We start from the raw sequence: 22,314 nt of genomic DNA, 5'->3' as shown, positions 1-22,314 counted from the left end.
TTTTATGTCGAGTTCATTGTTCTTACGACGATACGACTCGATCCTAAGTTTATTCGCTTGTTTCTGTAGGCTTTTGTTTCGGTACTTTGCGATTCTTACTTTCGAAATAAATGAAAATAAGCGTTACTATTAATAGAGAGGAGAGCATGTAATGCAAATTAATGTGTAACGATTCTCTTTGCTTTCATTCTAAAATATAAATTCTTATGTTGCGTTCATTGATATACTCTATCATTATTGTTAATAGAAATTGATACGAAGTGATATCGTTATCTCGCTTCTCGTATCATCGGAAAATGCGACTATACGATAGCGATGTAGGTGTTTAAAAGATTCGATGTAGTAATACGATAATACTTGTAAATTTAACACCCTGTTCGAAACATAGCTTAACTTATAGCGCTTTCACATGTAGTAATATGGTACTTAAATGTTGAACAGCGACCATTTACACACAATTCGTATTGCATAATTGTGTACGGACCAGAAATGTCCAGTGCTCGTGAACTGATTATGACTTACAGCAAAATAAAACAGTTTTGTAGACCTTTCGTTTCTTTCAGATCATTTCGCTACGATCCATATATCATACAAAAAAACTTCTTGTATGATAAATTGTTAAAAATTACTTCGCATACAGTATTTCCTGTACACGGTAATCGTCCAAGTGTTAATCATTTCAGTTGTTTTGACATACCTGTACTTTATAAACAAAAAAATGAAATAGTAATAATATATTATTATCATCACATGTTATTTAATAATTACACTATGGATTTTTAGATCGATCAACCTTGTGCTTCTCAACTTCAACATATTTTAAAAGTGATTCTAATACCATGTGCGAGGGTGATACGAAGGAACTTAGTGTTTATTATAAAGACATTTTAAAGGCTCAGAATGACGATGATGTACTAATTATCGATGTCAGAGAACAAAGCGAAATTGACGAAACTGGAAAATTACCAGGAAGTATTCATATACCGAGTACGAGTATTTTATTTTGAAATTATTATTAGAATATAACTGTACTATTCGATTAAAAATTAAATTGTGTTATTACAGTGGGAGATGTTTCAAATGCGTTGCTAAATCTTTCCGAAAAAGACTTTAAGGAAAGATTCAATAAAGAAAAACCATCAAAAGATACAAGGGTCATATTGAGTTGCAGATCTGGTAAAAGAAGTGGAATGATACAGGAAGAAATGCAAAGACTTGGATATCACAAGTACTTGAATTTCCTCAAATCTGCATGCCTCTTAATAGATTATTTAGATATGCTTTACAATATCTCTAATCAAACATCGTTATTTATGTTTCAGTGTATACAATTATGTCGGAGGATGGTTAGATTGGGAGAGTAATCAAAAGGTATAGATTTTTATATTAGATTTGTATATAATAATCGTTTCTTATGTATCTAGGCATATTTACTAATAAATTGTTTTAAATTGTTCAAAATGAACATCGGTTGTATTAATATTATTCAATGGTAAGTATACAGCAAATTGTATAATTATAATATCAAGTAAACAGTATTAGATTACCAGATAACGAAAAACATATATACATATATCGCAATTAACGTTCATTGGTAATGAAATTAATCGCTCGTGATTTTAATCGAAATCTTTATGTACAATATCATATTTGATGAAAATGGTAGCTTATCATTTCGTATAAAACAATTACGTCATTTATTCTTTTGTTCCTGAGCTAACTTCTGATTAACCATTTCTCTGAACTGCCCCAGAATAAGATTCTCTCGTTTCTGCCGTTCTTCTTTACTAAACATAGCCAATGCTCGTTTCTCGTCGGCGGAATAAATTTGATTCTCCTTACGAATACGGACGGCTTCCATTCGTCGATGTCTGTATAAAGCAAAAAATAAATATAGTTTAATGATATATGCGATAAATATGTTAAATACTTTCAATCATATAATAGGCCGTATAATACATTACCTGCTACCACTCATAACATAGCCAACAGATTCATACGAAGCAATTTCTTCGGATGTCAAACCAATTTCACCCCTTCTAGGTATACGTTTACCTTCTGCTACATATGCAGCCATAGCAGCACCTTCTCCTGGCAAAAGTGCTTTACCAAAGTCTTTAGCTGATAATGTGACATGTGGTTTCTGAACTGGTCCTAGTATACTTTCATCACCACTGTCATCTGAACTAGATCCTTTCTTATCTTTTACTTTATCGTTAGATCCATTCTTTTCTACCCATTCTAATTCTTCGGAATCACTATCAGAACTACTGTCTGATTTTTTCTTCTTCTTCTTACGCTTTTTCTTTTTCTCCTTCTTGGATTTTTTCTCTTTCTTCATCTTTTTACTTTTCTAAAAAAGAAACAGCTACAGACTTAACAAAACGAGGAAACCATAGAATGGTGAAAATTGTTTCTCTACAAATTTATGAAGCTTTTGTACCTTCTTCTTCATTTCGTGTTTCCTTTTTCTATCTTTTAGTATGATGCTGTCCTTGTATTTGTGAAGCTCCTCATCTTCATCAGAACTGCAACAACAATATGAACATTCTACTGACAAAGATAATTATAATATATTTAAAACCATTGACATTAATGTTAGATGCAATAATTTAGATTGCGAAAATATGGGAACTAAGAAAAAACACTGTAATTTCTTACTCTTCGATCCGTGTTGGCGATTTGCCCCAAATTCTGTCAACACCACATAACCCAATTTGTTCCCTATCTCTTCTTCGTGCGTCCATTGCAACTTCTTCCTCCTGTTTACATGTACATTTACGTCAAATTTGAAAGTGAACTATAGTATAACTATATATATAAATTTTGTACTAGGGGTGCCATCGGTGGGAAAACGTCCAAGTTTGTAGCGAAAGTAGTTTGTATTACTTTTGTACGATGGCACCACCGTCACTTTTGAATCAATTATTCTTTATTTTTCATAAATACATAATTAATACGATTCTTTGCTTTATAACATTACAATATATTATATTAATATATTATTTAAACATTTAGCTGCTTATACATATGTAAATGCAGCAATAATTACAAATCGTTTATTTGATAACTCCATCTAACAATAATTATGGGAACTATTTTCACTACAAACTTGGCCATTTTCCCACGGATGGCGCCACCAACAATCACCGACTTGTGTCGATACATAACCATAAGGTGGTAAAAAATACTGAAAATGGCGCCATTTAGCAGTGAAAAAAGAAACTATCGAGGACAAACTTGGGCGTCTTCCCGATAGAGGCGCTGACCATACTCCGAAATTAGTTCGGCCTCTCCAAGGCTAGATGGCGACGACAATAATAGTTGGTGGCGTCATCTAGGTACGTATGATGCAAATTCATTCTATAGATGTCCTTATCGCACACTGTTGAGTTCTCTCTCACACTATGCGATTCCAAACATAACTACTCCAAAGTTATACGTATGTTATAATAGTAAAAGGAAACGTATGATATGAAGAGATATATAATAATTTATATGATGTTTCGCTTTTGAATAGGTTTACACAAATGTTACAAAATACAAAGAATATATGAAAAGTCTAACTGAGTTTTGATAAAGGCAGGCTCGGCTTGCAAATGATATCAACTGAGTATGTATAATATTAGACTAAAGTATAATAAAAAACCTAACATCCCAGTCCTGAGAATGAGTGTGAACAAATAAAAATGAATGGTGCATATTAAACAAAAGGAAAAATATTGTTTTTTAAATGTAAATAATTTAATGAAGAAATAAAATAGAGACCAAGTAAGAAGGATGAAAGTTTAAAATAAAATGTAAAGAATGATAAAGAATTGGATGGATGAGAACAAGAAAATCATATAAGTTGTAAGAAATGTTGAAAATAGTGCATCACACAGTAGTGTAATAAGGATGTAAACTTTCCTTTAACACTTTAAATAAAAACGCAATCAACGCAAAGATAACTAGTACATTGACTACCGCAAGCGACGAGAAGGGAGGAAAAAATGGGTACACAAAAGTGGAAATAATTTCAAGACTTTTTATTGGTCTGTTTTATGAAACACTCTGTAGAAAAGGAATTCAAAGCGAATTCCAATAATGTAGTATCAAAATGTGTTTTAATAAATATCAATAAAAAATACATTACACAAAATATCTACAATGATTACAAAGATCAATATAAAATTACATGTCTTTGGATGGCATCGCCATCCAAGACTAAATGTACAAGTAGCAACTGTCGTCGTCTCTAATCGCATTGTTAGTAATATCTATTGTAATTAATAAATATTATAATTATACTCTCCTCGTCGAGTCCTCGATACAAAAATATCCATAACATTTTCATATTATTTCGACCTAAACATCATGCATTTCCGAATAACATAAAGGATACGTATATCACTAACATACCGTTAAAGAAAAATGATCGTGACTACATTAATATCGAATAATTCATTGGAATTGAAGGAAATGTCTCGTAAACAAGATTCGATATTTAAATACTTGCATAGTAACGGAGATATGACAAGGCACTCTTAACAAGTCCATCCTTTCTTTCTTTCTTTCTTTCTTTCTCGTAAAATTCATGTTCAAAGTTAAGTCTCGAAAGGTACGTATACATAATACTTCCTCCATCAACCTTTGTCGGTGCTATAATATATAAGAGAGGAATCAAATTTGTTCCAAACTTTATGATGAAAAATAAGTTCGTCTCCTCTTACACTGTAAACTATATAGTACAATAAAAGCAACAACAATTTCATTTCACGATCATTTGTTTCACGATAAAATTAAGACAAAAATATAAAGGTTAACAAATAATATCATAAAGTTCAGATCAAATGTAAATTTCACGATTGCGTCCTTATAATTACATTACATTAATACTTTCTTGTATTGTCCAGAAACATCGTATAAATACAATGAAAGAATTATTAACGTCATTACGGAATAAACTATTGTAATCGTTGGAATATGAGAGCACCATCGATTTGTGCTGCAATTTTTACAAGAGATTTTCATCACCGGTACTTGTAAAAATTGTAGCGGTGAATATTCAAACAGAGAAGATATTGGGTAATTACAAAATTCTACTGGTGGTATGAATCGTTTATACAAAAAAAATATATATATATATAATCAATATTCTTCGTTTAAAGTTATCGTAAAAAGGTACATTAAGATTTGGAATATAAGATACGCAAATTCAACTCGTTGAGCGTGTCTATAGTTGCGGCCAAGTCAACTGGATACTCTCAAGGCCACTGAAAAGTAAGGTCGATCAAGTTTCTTTAAACTAGGGCGTGGCCCAGTAAACGAAAATCTTCGGTAAATATCGCTTCGAGACTTTTGGAATTACCCAATGCCTTCCATATCTCAATTAAAATGTTTACCTATGTTTTGCTTGTACCGCGATTCTGTGTAATAAATAATACACACGTGTGCAGAGTTATGGTCCGAAAGAAGTATGCAAAGGAAATTCATGGAAGTATTTTAGAACGGATAGCGTCTATGAAGAAAGTTAGCAGGCACCTCTGCTTAAATTTATCCAAACTTTCAGCAAGGAAGCTCAAGTTAGAAAAGCACTTTATCACTTACGTAAGTATAACGGTTTCTTCGCTCCTGTATCGTTGAACGTCACGAGTCTAAAATATCTCTAGCTTTCGTGAATGTGCATTTTACATACGTATACATAACTCCTCAGAAATTTTATTCGGATGTCGATATCATAGGCAACTGTATAGCGATTACATTACTGTTACGCGCTAATACTGTTTTGTATAAAATGTCAGCGTTTCTTATAAATAGATCGAATAAATTGTATAGTAAACGTTGCGTGTATATCGATCGAGTCGAAACGAAAAAGATTGTTTGCGAAAAAGAAAAAAAATGGATCCCCATATTTTGTACTAAAACACATAGCTAAACGTCCACAGCGAATTGTCGCTTCTTGTACATGACTGTAATTTAATAAAATATAAAAAAAAAAGTTTTTGAAAATTGCAACGCCATAGCATGTGCATGAATGGAGAATAAAATACAGTTACGATAATAAATCGAAAATTTTGAATTGGTAGTGTGCGCTGCATTATAGATCATTGGTATCGTCTTAGATCTTTTTCATAATACTATTACGAAAAGATGAAAATAATCGGTCGCACTTTCATTTACTTTGGAGATCCGTAAAAAAAAAAAATGGATCAGCCTATACCATATATTAAATAATTAACGATTCCTACATGATAAGATGAACACGATTACATACCTCAAGAATAAAACTTCTCGATAACCTACTTGTGCTTAGGTCGTTGACGTTCCAAAATGGTTTACGTCTGCTTCTATTACCATTTCTAAAAACCAAACGAGTTCACTTTGGTCCATCGACGAGCGACTATATACAAACTGAGTTCGAAAATATCTTTTATAGAAAGAGTAAAAAAAAAAAAAAGGGCAGTCGTCAGAACTTCTTATCGTATCTTATCGTTCTTATCAGAAGAAATAAGAAAATAAGAAGTTGTTTACGATTCGTCGAAAAACACTATTTCAAAAGGAATTCGAAAATAATCATTATTTTTTGTTGTTGCTGGACTATTTGAATGTTTAGAATTCGCGTTTTCCCATTTTTCTAACGAAGACTGTATACCAAATGTGTTATAGAAAGAAAAAGAAAAAATCAGTCTTAGATTAAGGACTGATCATTCTTTTTGCTTGTAAGACATCGTACATATACAATTCGACTTACAGGAAGCTCTAGAGAAAAAAACTAATCACGTAAATCGAAGACTTACCGTCTTCTAAAGACTTGTACGTCTGCAACCCGCGACATGGTAAAATAAGATGAGTTCAACATGCCCGAATGAAACGTTTCGAGAAAATGGCGTAGGTCGTTTCGAGTTCGTCCTATCAGTCTAGGGTCAAGGGGGTCCCTAAGATATCTCGATCTCCTCGCGCGAAGACAAACGGATCAAACAAGAGCCTCGGTGTGATAATGATGATAGTGATGATGAATATGTTCGTGAACGTGTTTTCGACCGGAGTTCGCAGCAGCGTTCTGCGAGAACTCTCGTTCCAGCCAGCGAACCACTTGGACCATGGCTCTGGCCTGGTCCTGTTCTCTGGTCGCGTGTTTCAGCTGATGCTTTTTACTCGATTTACCGCATTGCTGCGATTGACTGAATTGCGTTTCGTTACGCGGAGTATTGTGATTGCTCGTCGGAGCCGGATTGGCTGGATGCTGCGGATTTGGCAGTAGGTTTCCAACGTTCCGGTTCGCGTTGGCCGTGGTCTGTTGGTCCGTATAGACGTTCGGACTGATCACGGTACGCGGTAGAACCTGCGGCTGAACGTAAGCCCGCGGTGGTTGCGCCGTGGTATTGTTCCTCTGAAGCCCGTACTGCGGCCGTGTTTTTCGTAGATTCGCCCTTGATTTCGCAGGTACCTTGGAGAAGGACGTGAAACCTTGAAGCTTTTCCCGCGTTGGCTTCACGTACGCCATCGTTGCGGGTCGAGGTTCCGTTGCGGGTCGAGCTTCCGTCGGAGAACGACAGTCTTGAGCGTTGTGGTGGGTCGATGACTCGACGTGGGGAGTTTGAGGTGGAATGCGCGATTGTTCGTTCTGATGCCGTTTCCTGGATAGACAAACGTATACATAGATTTTTATTTATTTTTATATCTATATTTTCTATTAATAGTATCGAGAAACACGTTAATTATCTAAATAATTATCTAAATATTAACGGAACGGAAGAATAAAATAAAACAACAATTCTCGTACGTTTATATCGTTATTGTATCAATCGTTAAACTCGTCGAATATTTGTTCTTTCTTTGTGAAAAGAAGCGGTACAGAGAAAGGAAGAACAAAGCGATTTTTCACACAATTTTAAACGCGAACAGCGTACCTTGACGTATGAAAACTGAGATTATTCTTTTCCATGTTCGCCTGAATAATTTCCAAGAGCTGTTGCCTTTGTAAGGCGCCGCTGCGTTTTCGCTGATTAGTCGTGAGGAGAGGCGTCAAGGGGGAAACTGCGGGGGAAACATCGCTGTCATCGCTAATATCACCCTCGGAGCTATTGGAATAGGGCGATGGTAAATGAGGCAAGGGCCCCACCCTTCTGCGTAATTCCTCCTGCTTTATTCGATTCGTTCGCGCGATTTCACCGTCATCCTCGCTGTGAGTATCCACTTCCTTTTGTTCGGTCTACACAATTGAAACGACGGACATTTTATCATTCGGCACGGTTAAATCGTGAAATCGCTAGATATCGACAAAATATCTTCTATTCGTTATTACATAATTTTGTCCAAGCACAACGACAATTCTAGGAACTAATTCAATTTACGATAATAACCGCTACGCAAATATTTCTTTTTACTAAATATTTCATCGTTTAAAATTCTACCGTACCACCAGAAGTCTCACCGAACGAACGATTCCCGATCTTTTTTTTTTTGCTCATGGTGCGGCTAAACGGACGTCGACGTATCAGTTAAACGTTGCAATAAAACCCTCTACGGCGAGAACCCGTATTAATTAAAACCGAATAAAATTTCTTTCGTCCGAAAAAAACGATAAATCATCGAAGCAGAAAATCGATAAATCCAATTTTAGCTTCTAGAATTGTCGAGGCGGGAGAGGGAGCGACGGTGAGAGGGACCCCTCTAAAAAAAAAAAAAAGAAAAAAAAAGAAAAACGAAACTCGAAACTTGGGCCGAGAGGAACATCAATCTTACCTGGCAACGGTGTCGTGGCACTCTCCGCCTTCTAGGAACTCTGCGTAAACCGTGTGCGGCGGTGTGGGTCGCGGCATTGTTACAGGACGCGTGCTTCAAATGGCAGCAGGACGAATTTCCGGAAAAGCTAGTCGCAGCAGGCTGCGACGAAGCGTTGGGACAGCCGGCTCGCGTCTGGGTGCCCCTCTGATCTGGCGACACCGTCAATTTCACCTTAATCGTCTTGCTGCCGCACGGAGGTACCTGGATGGAAGCGCCCAGGGTATCGTAAATGGTCGTGACCAGGCCAGCTATGTCGTCCTTTGTTATCTTCCCGTGGCCGTCGAAGTCGTACAGGGTGAACGAAAATTCTTGCCTCCTTCTGTCGCCCTCCGCCACCGATACATCGCACTCGAATTCCTGAACAACGATAAACTAGGTTAAACGACCTGTAAGGTTTTTTTATAAATAAAATACACTTTAGTTGCCCTCCTTCTAAACACAAACTCAGTATACTTCTCTTAAACTCAAATTATAGTCTCGCTGTTCCTATTTATGGGAGAGCACGAGGCTCTCCCGCCTCACATATTACCCAAACTTATACATACAGTCCCTATACAGTCGCTTACAGATCGATATTCATTAAGTACGTAACCATGTAAACGTTAATTTATTTTTAACGCTATATCTCTATGCAGCTACATAGCTACATATCTCTCTCTCTCTCTCTCTGAACATCGTTGCTTCTCTATTCCAATTAGAACGATTATATTATTTTTGGCCACGAACAAGAATCAAGCTTCAAAAGCAATCAATTTACGTGGTACTCTCCGGCACTAGAGCCCCTCCGATCCCATCTACTCGCTGTATTATGTTTGTACTATCAAGTACGCGTATACGACGTGACATCAGCCACCGTTCCTATACTAACAATAATAGAACGGAACAGAGCGATGAAAGCTCCCCAAGTTCCGAAGCTCGTGATGGACAGTCCTTCTATAACGGCTGAAGAAGCGTAGCTTGAGCCCGAACAAATAATATTTCTCAATTGCAATGTTTCCGAAACATGATTGCTGGTTTTAATTATTCGGAATTCACCATTCGGACGATTCATTCCAAATTTCGACTTGGATTGCTATTTAACACGTCGGTCGCCACGCCACCCAGAAATGGGTGACAGGACTTTTCGTTAAGGAATCAAAAAAATTAATTCCAAATGTGAGGCAATAATGAAAATAAATCTGGATAGGATTCGTGAATTTGGCGTCGTTAAAAAATTCTATATTACGATAATGTTACCTTATCTAATCTTCGATAGTCTCGAGACATAATTTTAACTTTCTAACGATTTTCACGAGTTTTAACTTGGCGGCCGTCGTGTTAAAATATCGAATAGATATCAAATCCCGCTTGTAAATGATGAATGCAACCATCAGTGCCTCGATTAAGATAAAATTTTGTTCACATGGTTATTTACATAAAGCTTTCCCTACGCGATAACAGCCTGGATTTTCATGCAAATCCTCTTGGGGTTGTAAAGCTCGAGAAGATTAACCATCGTGGTACGCTTTAATCCCTACAACCCCATCGTCCAATTAATACCTGGGAATAATTTGAAACAATAAAACGACTGGTGTTTTACGCGTTACCAAAGATGATTCGTATCGATTTCTTAATTGATTTCAAATTGATTTGATACAGGACGATATCTATAGTTTCCTTGGAATTGTACTAGGAAGCGCAAAGGGTTAAACGAACGTTTTCCGTAAAATAAGAACGGTATTTTCAAGACGAAGAAAGTTTGGTGCTAACGGATGGGCGATTCTAAAAATTGAACACGACGGTTGGCTCGCAAGGGTCACGGTTTACGACCGTATTTCGTGAGTCAGGATTCAGGAGGTAGACAACGCTGCATTGAAATATTTCTATGAACTTAAATTCTATGCGTTCGAAGTATTCTACGAACAAGTATAATAGTTATACATATACAGCGATTTACGTGTGTAGACGAATCCACTGATATAACGAGAATTCAAGGCTCGTCCGCATTAGAGTGTCCCTTGCGTGGCAAATCTAGCCTGATTTTCGCTTCCGACCTAGCCAAACGAATATAGACGAGTCGGCGCGAAAAACTGTACTATACTGTACTAAACTAATATTAGGTTGTCCAGAAAGTTCGTGCCACTTTGTAAGAAACATTCAAAAACTCGTTTGAATGTTAATATATATTTATCGAATTACATAGGTGCCATTTTGTTCCACAACCTCTCCACCTTTTAAGGGATGTATGCATGTTATTTGTTTTCAACCACTTCGATATATTCAGACCCGTACCACCTACCAAAAATCGACACGAACTTTCCGGACAACCCAATATATTCCCATTTCTCGGTTGGACAGCATCGGCCTCTTCGCGTATTCTCCGCCATCCAGCATCGGGCATTTGTTTTGTTTCATCGCAATTTAATAATACCCACCTCGAAGCTGAGTTGCTTCGTGGTAGTAACAGTCGGCTGCTCGTCATTTCCGGTCGCCGGCGTAGGGCTGGTGGAAGCGTCGACCGCGACCTGCGGCGCTTCCGTTTCTAGCAAAATTGGCTTGGATTCCGATGGCGAACCGCTACAAGGCGCCGAGATGCTAGCAAGAAGTTCCTCCGAGTCGCTGCCTTCAGTATTACCAACGACTGTAAACAGAACAACAATTTCTTAGCCTGCAGTCCAACCGAATGAAATATCATCTTCCGTGTTTACGACGGCTGCACCAGCCAGCCAATTTTTAGCACCGAAGGAAATATCGCTCCACAGCGATTGCCACACACTGTGGATTTTACGCATTTACATGTACAAAGTGTACGTTGCATTTAATCGTTTATATTTTCATTTTTAATAATGCACTTACCAAGGCCGGCGCAAGGCAGGTTCAGCGCGTTTTGAGAGACCCTCCGATTTACGAAAATTTCGATTAACTTTTTACGGAACGATGATATCATTAACAGATGCAAGACATTTTTTTATTAGCGATGATTCGGTTTAACACGTTGATCGCCATGTCACCCATACATGGGTGACAGTGTTTTTCACTCAAGAACTAGAAAGATTAATTTTGAAAGTCAGACGTCACAGGAGACGAATCTAAACGAAGTTCTCGAATTTTGATGCAATTACAAAACTAAATACCACGATAAATATTTCATTACCTGGACTCCGATAGTTTAAATAATATTTAATCTTAGCAAAAATTTTCAAGAACATTCGTTTGGTAGTCAACGTGTTAAAGGAGTGACAAAAATCATCAAAGTAATATTATTTAATATTCATCTTATAAACAATGTATAATGTGTAACAGCATTCGTAAATAAATAATTCCTCGTTGAAGAATTTAAGTTTAGAATTTTAACGTGAATTCGGGCCCCGCAAAAGGTCATGCCGGCCCTGGCAGTTATTAACGAACAAAACTCTGGACAAAATTCTACAGCGTAAAATCCGTAGTCTAGGCAACGAGCGGTTGAATTCACTTCGCCCATTATTCGATGCCAGAAGGTCTTGAAAGTCTTGATCGATCTCGAAGTTTTGATTGGTCTCGAAAGTCTGGCCGGTCTCGAAGTTTCGATGGGTCTTGAAAACTTTTAACGAGCCTGGAACACTTTGCATAAATAAACATACGAGTTCGTTGATTTCAAGACCGGCCGAAACTTTCGAGACCTTCCGGTAGAGAATATTATTTAAATCGATTCGATTCAGTACCAAGCGCAACTTATCTATAAACGAGTACGATTACTTTGAAGTCGGTAGAGAATCTTTTCAAGCAACATTCTAAAAGTTACAAATTCCAATTCTCGTTTTATATTCGGTATATGTTTCACGTCGTTGGCGATTTTTGTTTCTAGTTGGTATCTCTCTCATCAAAGAGAATGAAACTGTTGGCCGTGGCTGAGCGACACTATCCCTCGTAAACAAAAGTCGTAGTTTCAAAGGTATCAGAGTAACATCCGCTCCGGTAAAGACTGTATTTATAGTTGGTTTCTGAGCGCCGCTCGGTACTTAAGTCACGGTGAGCGAGAAGTATTTCGGGACTATTTTGAAGGGGATGTAAGTTCGAACGACCCGAAATAAATAAAACACTTTGGTAACCTAGTTTGCACGAACGAAACTATACACTATAGTTTAGAAATGAATTCTGTGTAGAGATTCTTACGAAATGCTACATCGGAGACACCCTGTATTCCAGAAGACCAGTCGATGGTTAACATTAGAGACGTTTTGTGCGTTTTATCGCGTCCGGTTCGTGTTCTTTCATGCACGGTTGTCGCGTAAAGGCTCCTTTTCAATGTTTCATATCGCGCTTTTATACGTCGTCTCTAGGTAACGGTAAACGCGCCATAATGCAGACGCATTAAAGAATACACATGACACTGGTTCGGTGAGTGCCGCGATGCTTCTGAAATAAACGTTGGAAATGGACGTGTCCTCCTCCTCCCCGTCCCTTTTCGGTACACTCTCGTTAATTCATTCGGTTGCGCGGTGTGAATAATTTCGGGACGAATTATAGAGCGAATGCATTAAAGATAATTGCGCTTTTATGCAGGGAATCCGGTCGGTAATTATGAAACGGTACGCTTTTATCTGTAATTTAGGGGTTTCGGCGCGTCTGCCTTCATCGATTCGTCGGCTTGCAAACATTTCCCAAGGTTTAATGGATTTTTAACGGGTTTTTCGAACAGGGCTTTCGTTTCGCGAATTTTCGTTTAATTCCAGCGCGACGTTAAACATACGCGATCGGTAGAAAGTTTCACCGAATTCACTTTTAAATGCGGTCTTTTATTTCGTTTCCTCTCTTATGGTTTTTTGGACTTCGAATCAATGAAATTTTTCACAAATAAATTATAGCGGAATAATATTACTTGCATCGTTGATATAACATCGATTGCATCTAACGAATTCGATTCCGTATCGAAAGCAATGACATCGAGATAACGTTGTGTTTATGTACATTGCTGTACGCTCCACGAAGAAATTACTCATCGGCGATAACGATTGGATGGTATTAGATAAAGAATTGTGTTATTTCCTCGTTTTATCTCGCGAATCTATGTCTGTATGATTATGTTCATTACGATTCTCTATTTACATTCTTTTCAAATTTTTTAGATTCTCGTACAGAAAAATAAGACAATTATCAGAAGGAACACCACGATGTTGCTTTGATGTCGCTCGTTTTAACAAGAAACTCTCGTAGCGCAATGGGTAAGCGGCCTCTACCGCCTTTGATCCCAATATATTGAATTTTGCCAGTTCAACGTACTTCCCGTGACACATTCATTTATAGATTAAAATGGGTCACTCTGTACGTATACAGGGCGAACAATTTAACGCTATTAACACGTTGACTGCCAGAGAAATATTCTCGAAAATTTCTGCTAGGATTAAATATTATTCGGACTATTAGAGGCTACGTAATCAAACATCCGACATGGTATTTATTTTTCTAACTTCATCAAAATACACGAATTTCATTTAAATTCGTTCTCTTCGAAGCTTAACTTTCAGAATTCAATTTTTTAGTTCTTCAGTGAAAAGCACTGTCACCCACATATGGGTGACGCGGCGATCAACGTGTTAAAGACTAAATTGAATCGAATGCACGAAACAATTGTATACAATTCTATATCGATATAAGAACTCTATACGATTGTTTGAAAACAGTCGCGACAAGTTTAGCGTTAGCTATTGGGTTGTTCGGAAAGTTCATGTCGATTTTTTGTAGGTGGTAGGTGGATCTGAATACATCGAAGCGATTGAAAACAAATAACATGCATGCATCCCTTAAAAGGTGGAAAGGTTGTGCAACAAAATGGCACCTATGTAATTCAATAAATACATATTAAAATTCAAACGTGTTTTTGAATTTTTCTTAGAAATTGCCACGAACTTTCCGGACAACCTAATAAAAACACTCGAGCAGAGAATTTCCTGGAAGTATATTGCGAGAGGAAATATCCCAAACACGCGTCCGTAAAGGTTTAATTGCGGTAGGGGCGAATGAAGAAAGAAAAAGGGGTCTTGTTTGTTCGGTCGCGGCCTTTTAGACATCATCTGCAATGTTTACCTAGCAAACCGTACCTCAGACCCTTGGATATTTGCACGGGAATTTGGTGTTGAACGATAACTACGTAGAACAGGGGTTGCAACAGAAAGCTGAAAGTGAAATGGACGATAATCGCTGTTGAATCTCGATATAGGCCCGTTAAGAGTGTTTTGTAGTAGCGTCGAGGGATGGTGCGGAGTTAGATTTAGAAATTTGCATTCCGTTCAATAGTCAGCAATTGGTATTCAGTGCAAGAATCAACGATTACTGAATACATACCGATTGATGCAAAGCAAAATTGATAGACGCTAAATTTCCAGTCACGTGCCAGCCGCTGATTATGCTACTATACGGTAATAAATTTAACTGTAAACGAAAAAAAAAAAAATTGTAAAAAAAAATGTTCTCATTTTTAAATCAAAAGAATTTTTAGTTGGTACCTCGTTACCTTCTACGTAAGGTACCGAGAGCCCATTTTTATACGTCTATCGGTTCCGGAGCTGTAATTCTATGAAAATTCGAACGAGATAGTGACGAAACGAATAATTTCTCAGGATTAAAAAATGTTCCCTTCGAAGGACACGCTTCCATTATTGAAATTCTTCGTATCGAACCCGAGTTTCCCTCGTTCCCTGGAGAACGAGTAAAAATTCCTCGTGCTCGCTCGTATGAAATCGTGTTACTCGAAACGTTTCTCAGTTAAACGGGCGTCCGATTGCGTTCGATTCGATAAAACGAGTTCCGTCCGAGTCGAGTTTCGACTGCTCGAATATTTTTCGAGTCGCCTTTCCGTCCGTGTTTCCCTCTGCGATCTTCGATCGAGCTTTCGGCCTCGAAACGCTCGGGCCTTTATCTTAATTCGCGCGATACATCATTAAGTCCGTGCAGGGTGATTCCAGTAAAATATACGCTTAAAAAACATCGACATCAAAGGGACCGCGGAGAAACGATAATTAGCGATACGGAACGCGTAATAAACGAAGCCGACCGCTAATTTCAATTATTCAAGGCAAAGGAAACGGTGGGGGGGAGGGGAGAGGGGAGATGAAGGGGAGGGAGGAGGAGGAGGAAAAAACCACAAAGAAGAGAAAAAGGCGGATAATCGTATCTGCATAAAGAAACGGACGCATATCCGTGTATAATGATACCTGCCGTGTGGTAATTACGCCCGTAACTCTTTCGTGGGGTGAGCGTTAAAAACCCAAGACACCGAGCGCACCCGAGAGAATAAAAAGGCGACGGAGAGAGGCAGGGGGAGGGGCAGGCAGGAAGAGAATGAGAGAGCAGAGGTGTGATACGCGCGAGCGCCCGTGTATGCGTGTGGATAAAGAGAAGGGTGTAAGGAGAGAATAGAGAAAAATGAGAAAGCGAGGAGAGAGGTGAGAGAGCCGAGAGAGAAAGCGAAGAGTAAGGCCGTAGAAGTGAGGTTCTTTGCTTGATAATAGAGCTGAGACTCTTCGAATAATTTTATTTTACCAACGTCTCGTAGCTATTCCATACGCTGGGAATATTTTAATATGCAAATATCGTTGAAGAAACATTGCTATCTGAATATCATTCTTTCGAGTGTTATCATCCGAGCACCGCTATTGTATCATTTCCGGGAGTATTACTATTTCGACGTGTACTTTTTTTTTTCGTATAATATCATCGTAATGCCTGCTGTAATGACCAGAAACCGCATCTGACAATCGTCAATTAGAGAGGCTCGGATATAATTCTATTGTCACCCGCCCAGTCACACGCGAGCAGTCAGACGAAGAAGGCATGAATGAAAGCGAGCGAGTGGTCAAAACATCAAAGGGATGCCGCTCTTATTTGATGGGGCAGTTAGTTATTAACGCGAACCAAAAACATTCAACGACTCTCGGTGTATCCGCGCAAGAGTATTACCAGAAGGTTTCATTAAACTTTCCTGGTGAAAATAAACTCAAACATGACTGTACTCGGACTGTACTTTTAATTATATACAGACACTAATTACAATCGTTCTAAATGTGACTGGCGTTTAGTCCCATTTTAATCGGCAAATACCTTCTAGTCCACGGTAATTATGATCAAAGAAAAATTAACGATAAACATACAAATGACGGTTTAATGAAATTGCTTCTACCATAACCCACTGGCAATTTCTGCAAAAATGACTAGTATAATTCTTAAACAAATATACGAATCGTAATTTTCATTCCAGGATGAAATTCAATGCGGCGACCAACAAAGAAACGCTCTTGGCATCCAGCCAGCTCTTGTCGGCACGATTGCTGACCGCCTGAGTCGATGGATATCTCGTATTGGTATGTCGACAGTAATGCCAATTCAAATTCGTAATATTTTTTTCATTAAATCTCTACTAGGATAATATCATGAAAAATTATATTAATTGTAGAATATGTTCAACATATTAGGTTGTCCCAAAAGTTTCTTTCGTTTTATTAACAATTAATACATACACGATATTTTATGTTTTATGTTACATTACAAAATTGTGTACGATTCATTTCGCTCCATTACTGTTACAGCATCAATGTCTAAGAAGTTAGATTGTCTATTTATGTAAACACTGCCACAGAAAATAATTGAATGCAACGAAACTTTTAGGACAACCTGATACATTAGGTATATTTTTTATATGTTTTCCACATTACTGTACGCCATAAATCCATCAAATTCGCATTCTAGTGACTAGAAATAGTACGCGTTTGAACTTATCGTAATCCTCGCCAATCTACATATAAAAACCTATCGACCAAGTGAGCTAATACCTAATTCTACCTATTCTACCAGTCTTACATTTCTTCTTTTTTTATATTCATGTAATTCTCCATTTACATTACTTTGCTCACATACCTCTCTTTTAATACCTCCACGAAGACAGAATGAAAAATATAAAAGTTTTTAGTTTACATTAGCAGCTGTGACTCAGATGAACGCGCGGCACCGCTTTGATGTTCAACCAGCCACAGTTGCCAGCCGTTCGAATTGACGAGTCTCTCCCACCGAAAAAAATTCCTAATGATGGGAATGGACTCTGGGACGTGGTTAAAAACGTGAATCCGTTAAATAACAACTAACAACCAGGTCGAATCGTGTCATTGGAAATTTTAATTTGCAAATATTTGTATACGCTTTTAATGACTATTGCCACCCGATAATACAGGGTGTCCCAAAAATGTTGTAACTCCTTGAAAGAGGTGGTTCGGGAGGCGATTTGAAACAACTTTTTCCTTAGCGAAAATATTGTCCGAGGCTTCGTTGAGGAGATATTAACGGACAAACACTGACCAATCAGAGCGCGAGGATGCCGGTGGAGCGGTCGCGGTAGCGAATGAGCGCGGCCGCCTAGCGCGTAGCCTACGCTCAACCGGCATACTCGCGCTCTGATTGGTCGGGGTTTTCTATTAATATCTCCCTAACGAAGCCTCGGACAACATTTTCGCTAAGGAAAAAGTTGTTTCAAATCACCTCCCGAACCACCTCCTTCAAGGTGTTACAACATTTTTGGGACATCCTGTATATGTATATATTAGGCTGTCTGAAAAGTCTGAATATATCGGAATGGCTGAAAACAAATAAAATGTGTACATTTTTTAAGAGATGGAAAGGTTGTGGAACAAAATGGTACACATACAATTCAATAAATATACATCAAAATTCAAATATGCCTTTGAATTCTTCTTAAAAATAGGCATGAACTTTCCGGACAACCTAATAAAACAACTCGGGAACTGAACGTACACATACGTGCCGGTATCGTGTGGTTAATTGCACGATATTTATCGAATTTTTGAATGGTACAAGCGCGTTCGAGTATTCGAGGAATAGTCCCAGGCCAACTTCAAACCAAAAGGAATAGAGAATGGCTACGGACGCCTTCTATCTAACCACCGGACTAATGTGCGTAACGAACTCGCAAGGTCTCGATAATTAAACTCCACCCCCGGTACGTGAGCTTACGAGGGCATCGCGCGCGCGTGTGCGTGTATACGTCCTGTGTACCGTGCCGCTTTCGACCCCTCTTAAAGGAAAAGCAAAGGGGGAGCAGGACAAACGGCTTCTTCTTTGTAAATCACCCCTTTCTGTTTGCTCGCTCGTAACTTTTATCATTTGCCGACGCAACAGCTTTCCCCCGTATGAAAATTTACCCCGGCCGACGGCGCAATGAGAAAGCGCACCCATAAAGAGCGTAAGAGCGGAGATCAGACGCGTTTCAAGCGGGATTCGCGCTTAAACGAGCAGGAATCGTTGAATAATTCCTCGAGTTTTGTTGCCTGCGGTGGAATGTCGGCAGGAAAAATGTGACGTCACCGCGGTTACGTTCTTTACATTTTACTCCGGTGTCTTTTTTACTTCGGCGACGAATCGAATTTCGTTTATTTATTCTGGGAGGTTTGCTCTTGTAATTTACGTCCTCGGGGGGATGGCGGAGGGGGGGGGGAGGGGGTTGCAGCTACATTTGATTATAACCACGGTACAGGGTTTAGGGAGACCAGTGGACCCCGACAAACTACTGGCATCCCTAATGGGAGAATTACAAAGAGAGGTATATAAACAAATGCAACGTACAACAAGAATTGAACGAATGTAAAGCGTTAGAGCACTTGCACACGACGATACGCGTATGCGATACGCATCTGCTAGCAAGATACTTAGGCGATACTGTAATCCAACTGATTTCGTAGCTCGGTGTCGATCATTTGTTTTTCAGTTAAACACATCTTCTCGTTTGAGAAACACGCGTTCTTAGCTAGTGAAAACTTTTCTGAAATAATGGATGTGATCGAAGCTTTATCCATTTGGTTTCTACATAAAAAAAGTTGCCGGCGGCCGACCAACTGCAGATACCGAAAATCAGTATCGCGATACTGTATCTCGCGAGGTTTGCCGTCTGAACGCTTCCACGTGAAAGAGCTCTTAACAATATGGGAATCGTATCGCGAAATCTGAAACATTGTAACAACACCGAACCCCTAAATAGATTAAGATGTTTGGAATTCTGGACCACGGCTAACTAGAAGTGCGTTGTATATTTTTACCCTTCCCCTGCACGTTGACGCAGTACCCTCGCTATGTTTGGCCCACCCAAGTAAGGAGCTTTGGAAGTATTCGAAAACACCCATCGATAACGCGATAAAATTAAAACAAACATCGATTAAATATTTCTACTTAAGCTAAATTTATAAATGATCGAATACAAGGGCACGGAATTCGTGTCTAAATATACTTGATAAAAGTATCTCGTAATTTGTAAAAGGGAAAAAATGACGGTGGCACGGGCATCGTGACATACAAAAACAAAAAAAAAAAAATCATGACACGTACGCAACTTGATAGATCGGCCAGTAAGAAAAATGCAAGTGTGACGTAACACCACGTGGGATCCACTTCTGTCATACTGCAGCAGAGAGCTTCACCCAGGAACACGCACGGCGGGCATCTCGGCTCCAGCAAAATATCACGCCTATAACCGGATTGTCCGGACAATCCGTATACGGAATATCTCGATCTATCTCGTACACCCGTGATTTCGACGCAAACATCGATGCGGTGTGTGCATATAGCAAAAAAATATAAGAGACGAAAAACAAGGGAGGGGGGAAGAGGAACGGAGAGAAAGGGAGCATCCGAGGTGGGAGAGAAAGAGAGACACGTTAGAGAAGCTTACCAGAAAAGGGTCTGTAGCCAGCGAGGAACCTTGTCCGCCACCACTTTACCAATCCGGTAGCCATGAGACCCTCATGCATCCACAAACGCTGCGCACACTTTCTTTCCAGGTTTCTTGTACCGCCACTTTCCTCCTTTTATCTTCTTTTTACGCTTTGAAACTCGCCGACGTATAAATTCTTCCTGGTCTTTTGGCGTCGCCACGAGAACCGAAAACACCGATCAGGACACCGCTCTTGTCTCCGTCGACGATGCACGGTTCACAGGGCTCGATCCTTCGTACACGTCGATTGCACGTCGTTACTATTTTCTTCGTGTTTATTATCACACGGTTCACCGTATCCACTGCTAGAAACTGAGAAACAAACACACTCCCGCGAACGTCATGCCCCCCTGGTTGATACTCGTTCGACATCCGATGACACGGTGCAGCTCTGCGTGTGGCGACACGTATGGATATACGAATAACACGTGTTCCACAGCAGCAGCAGCAGCAGCAGCAGCGTTTGCCTGGGAGCGACCAGTCTGCGCCCAGTTCGGCTTACTTTCTATCTTCCATTTATCGTTGTTTCGAGGAAGGGACGAAACGTGCGGGCTCGCATGCTCGTCCCCTGTCACCGAATTTAGTAACACGCACAGCTGTGGCCCCGGAACAAACACTCGGTCGAATTTAATCCAGGTACCAGCGCAGAGAAAAGAAACGCGGCCGACGAGAAGGGTCGATCACACGACATCGCTCGACTCGTGGCCCGACTACGACTACGGACGATCGTTCTTGCCTAAACCACGTTCCCCGTAATTCCCTTTCCCCCTCCATAGGGCGCTGCGTCGTCACAGTGCCGAGTCGTGGATACATGCTGTGATGCCAGATCGAGGACGCGACTCCCAGAGGATTTCCCCCACTGTATATACGTACACTATACACGAATCCTGTGTAAGTGAGCTCTACACTTCGGACAGCTTCGGAAAGTCGAGAGAGAAGAGGAATACGAGCATCTCTTTCTCACTCTCGATACAGCTGAAGCGCCCGAGGTCCGATTTGCCGGGAAACGGAATACGATCTTGGTTGATGGCCGTGTTTACTATTGTAGAAGAAAATAGAGGCACTCGATTCTCGTAAAAAAATCGATCTTGTAAAAAATGTACAATGACGACCTATCGAGAAACGATTACAAAAATTTAATGGTATCGATGAATGCGTCAAAGAGAAAAACGTTAAGCGACAAATCGATCGGTGCTTGGTAGATATTTCGTTCGAGTTTCAAAATGACGAATTAAAGAATCATGAGAAAAGATCACGTTCAAAAGGAGCATGAGAAATGCTCGCTTATTTAAAAAACTGCGATACCGAGCGCATAATAGTGGACGTTTGCTTAGCTCTAGTGTGACGGTTGTTGGACTCAAAACCCTCCCTGGGCCGCGCACACTCTACTCGTAAGTGGATACCCAACGAAAACAAAAAATTAATGAACGTAGACGATTACGTCATAGTACTTTTCGACGTATCACGCCGAATGACATCGTCCAGAACAGCAGAAACGCTCGGGCGGCTAAACATTGACATATTCCGTCTACAAAAGTAAATGACCGCTGGCTAAGATCGTATTCCGTTTACCGACAATTCGTACTTCAGCTGTGTCGAGAACGAGAAGGAGACACTCGCGTTTCCTTTCTTTCTCGACTCTTCGAAGCTGTCCGAAGTGCTCGGTTCACGTACAGGCAGCTTTCGCATTGTGTGTCTACACGGAGATGGAAATTCTCTGTGACTCGCGTCCTCAATCTGACATCTCTGGATACATGGACCCTGAAGGTAGGAGGCGCGGCTCGAAACCTCCGATTCACGCTCTTTCCGTCCGTCTCTCT

General features: G+C 39.5%; 3 protein-coding genes across 3 annotated transcripts; 1 reads left to right on the top strand and 2 right to left on the bottom strand.

Moving 5' to 3' along the window:
* The first annotated feature begins 362 nt into the window (after positions 1 to 362).
* Positions 363 to 1,465, top strand: LOC128887315 (thiosulfate sulfurtransferase/rhodanese-like domain-containing protein 3). Its single transcript, XM_054143075.1, has 4 exons — positions 363 to 655; positions 784 to 987; positions 1,066 to 1,228; positions 1,323 to 1,465. The coding sequence occupies exons 1-4, from the start codon at positions 490 to 492 to the stop codon at positions 1,375 to 1,377; spliced, it is 588 nt and encodes a 195-aa protein (XP_053999050.1). The 5' UTR covers positions 363 to 489; the 3' UTR covers positions 1,378 to 1,465.
* Positions 1,466 to 1,598: 133 nt separating this feature from the next.
* LOC128887314 (NKAP family protein CG6066) lies at positions 1,599 to 2,791 on the bottom strand. Its single transcript, XM_054143074.1, has 4 exons — positions 2,662 to 2,791; positions 2,444 to 2,528; positions 1,965 to 2,353; positions 1,599 to 1,871 (listed from the first exon to the last, which is right to left on the bottom strand). The coding sequence occupies exons 1-4, from the start codon at positions 2,745 to 2,747 to the stop codon at positions 1,694 to 1,696; spliced, it is 738 nt and encodes a 245-aa protein (XP_053999049.1). The 5' UTR covers positions 2,748 to 2,791; the 3' UTR covers positions 1,599 to 1,693.
* Positions 2,792 to 4,773: 1,982 nt separating this feature from the next.
* On the bottom strand, positions 4,774 to 21,217 carry LOC128887414 (protein naked cuticle homolog 2). Its single transcript, XM_054143270.1, has 5 exons — positions 20,453 to 21,217; positions 11,184 to 11,389; positions 8,728 to 9,126; positions 7,893 to 8,194; positions 4,774 to 7,619 (listed from the first exon to the last, which is right to left on the bottom strand). The coding sequence occupies exons 1-5, from the start codon at positions 20,529 to 20,531 to the stop codon at positions 6,956 to 6,958; spliced, it is 1,650 nt and encodes a 549-aa protein (XP_053999245.1). The 5' UTR covers positions 20,532 to 21,217; the 3' UTR covers positions 4,774 to 6,955.
* Between the last annotated feature and the right edge of the window lie 1,097 nt (positions 21,218 to 22,314).

Source organism: Hylaeus anthracinus, unplaced genomic scaffold (genome assembly GCF_026225885.1).
Source record: "Hylaeus anthracinus isolate JK02 unplaced genomic scaffold, UHH_iyHylAnth1.0_haploid 11985, whole genome shotgun sequence".
Classification (NCBI taxonomy): domain Eukaryota; kingdom Metazoa; phylum Arthropoda; class Insecta; order Hymenoptera; family Colletidae; genus Hylaeus; species Hylaeus anthracinus.
This window is presented reverse-complemented; position numbering and strand designations above follow the sequence as displayed.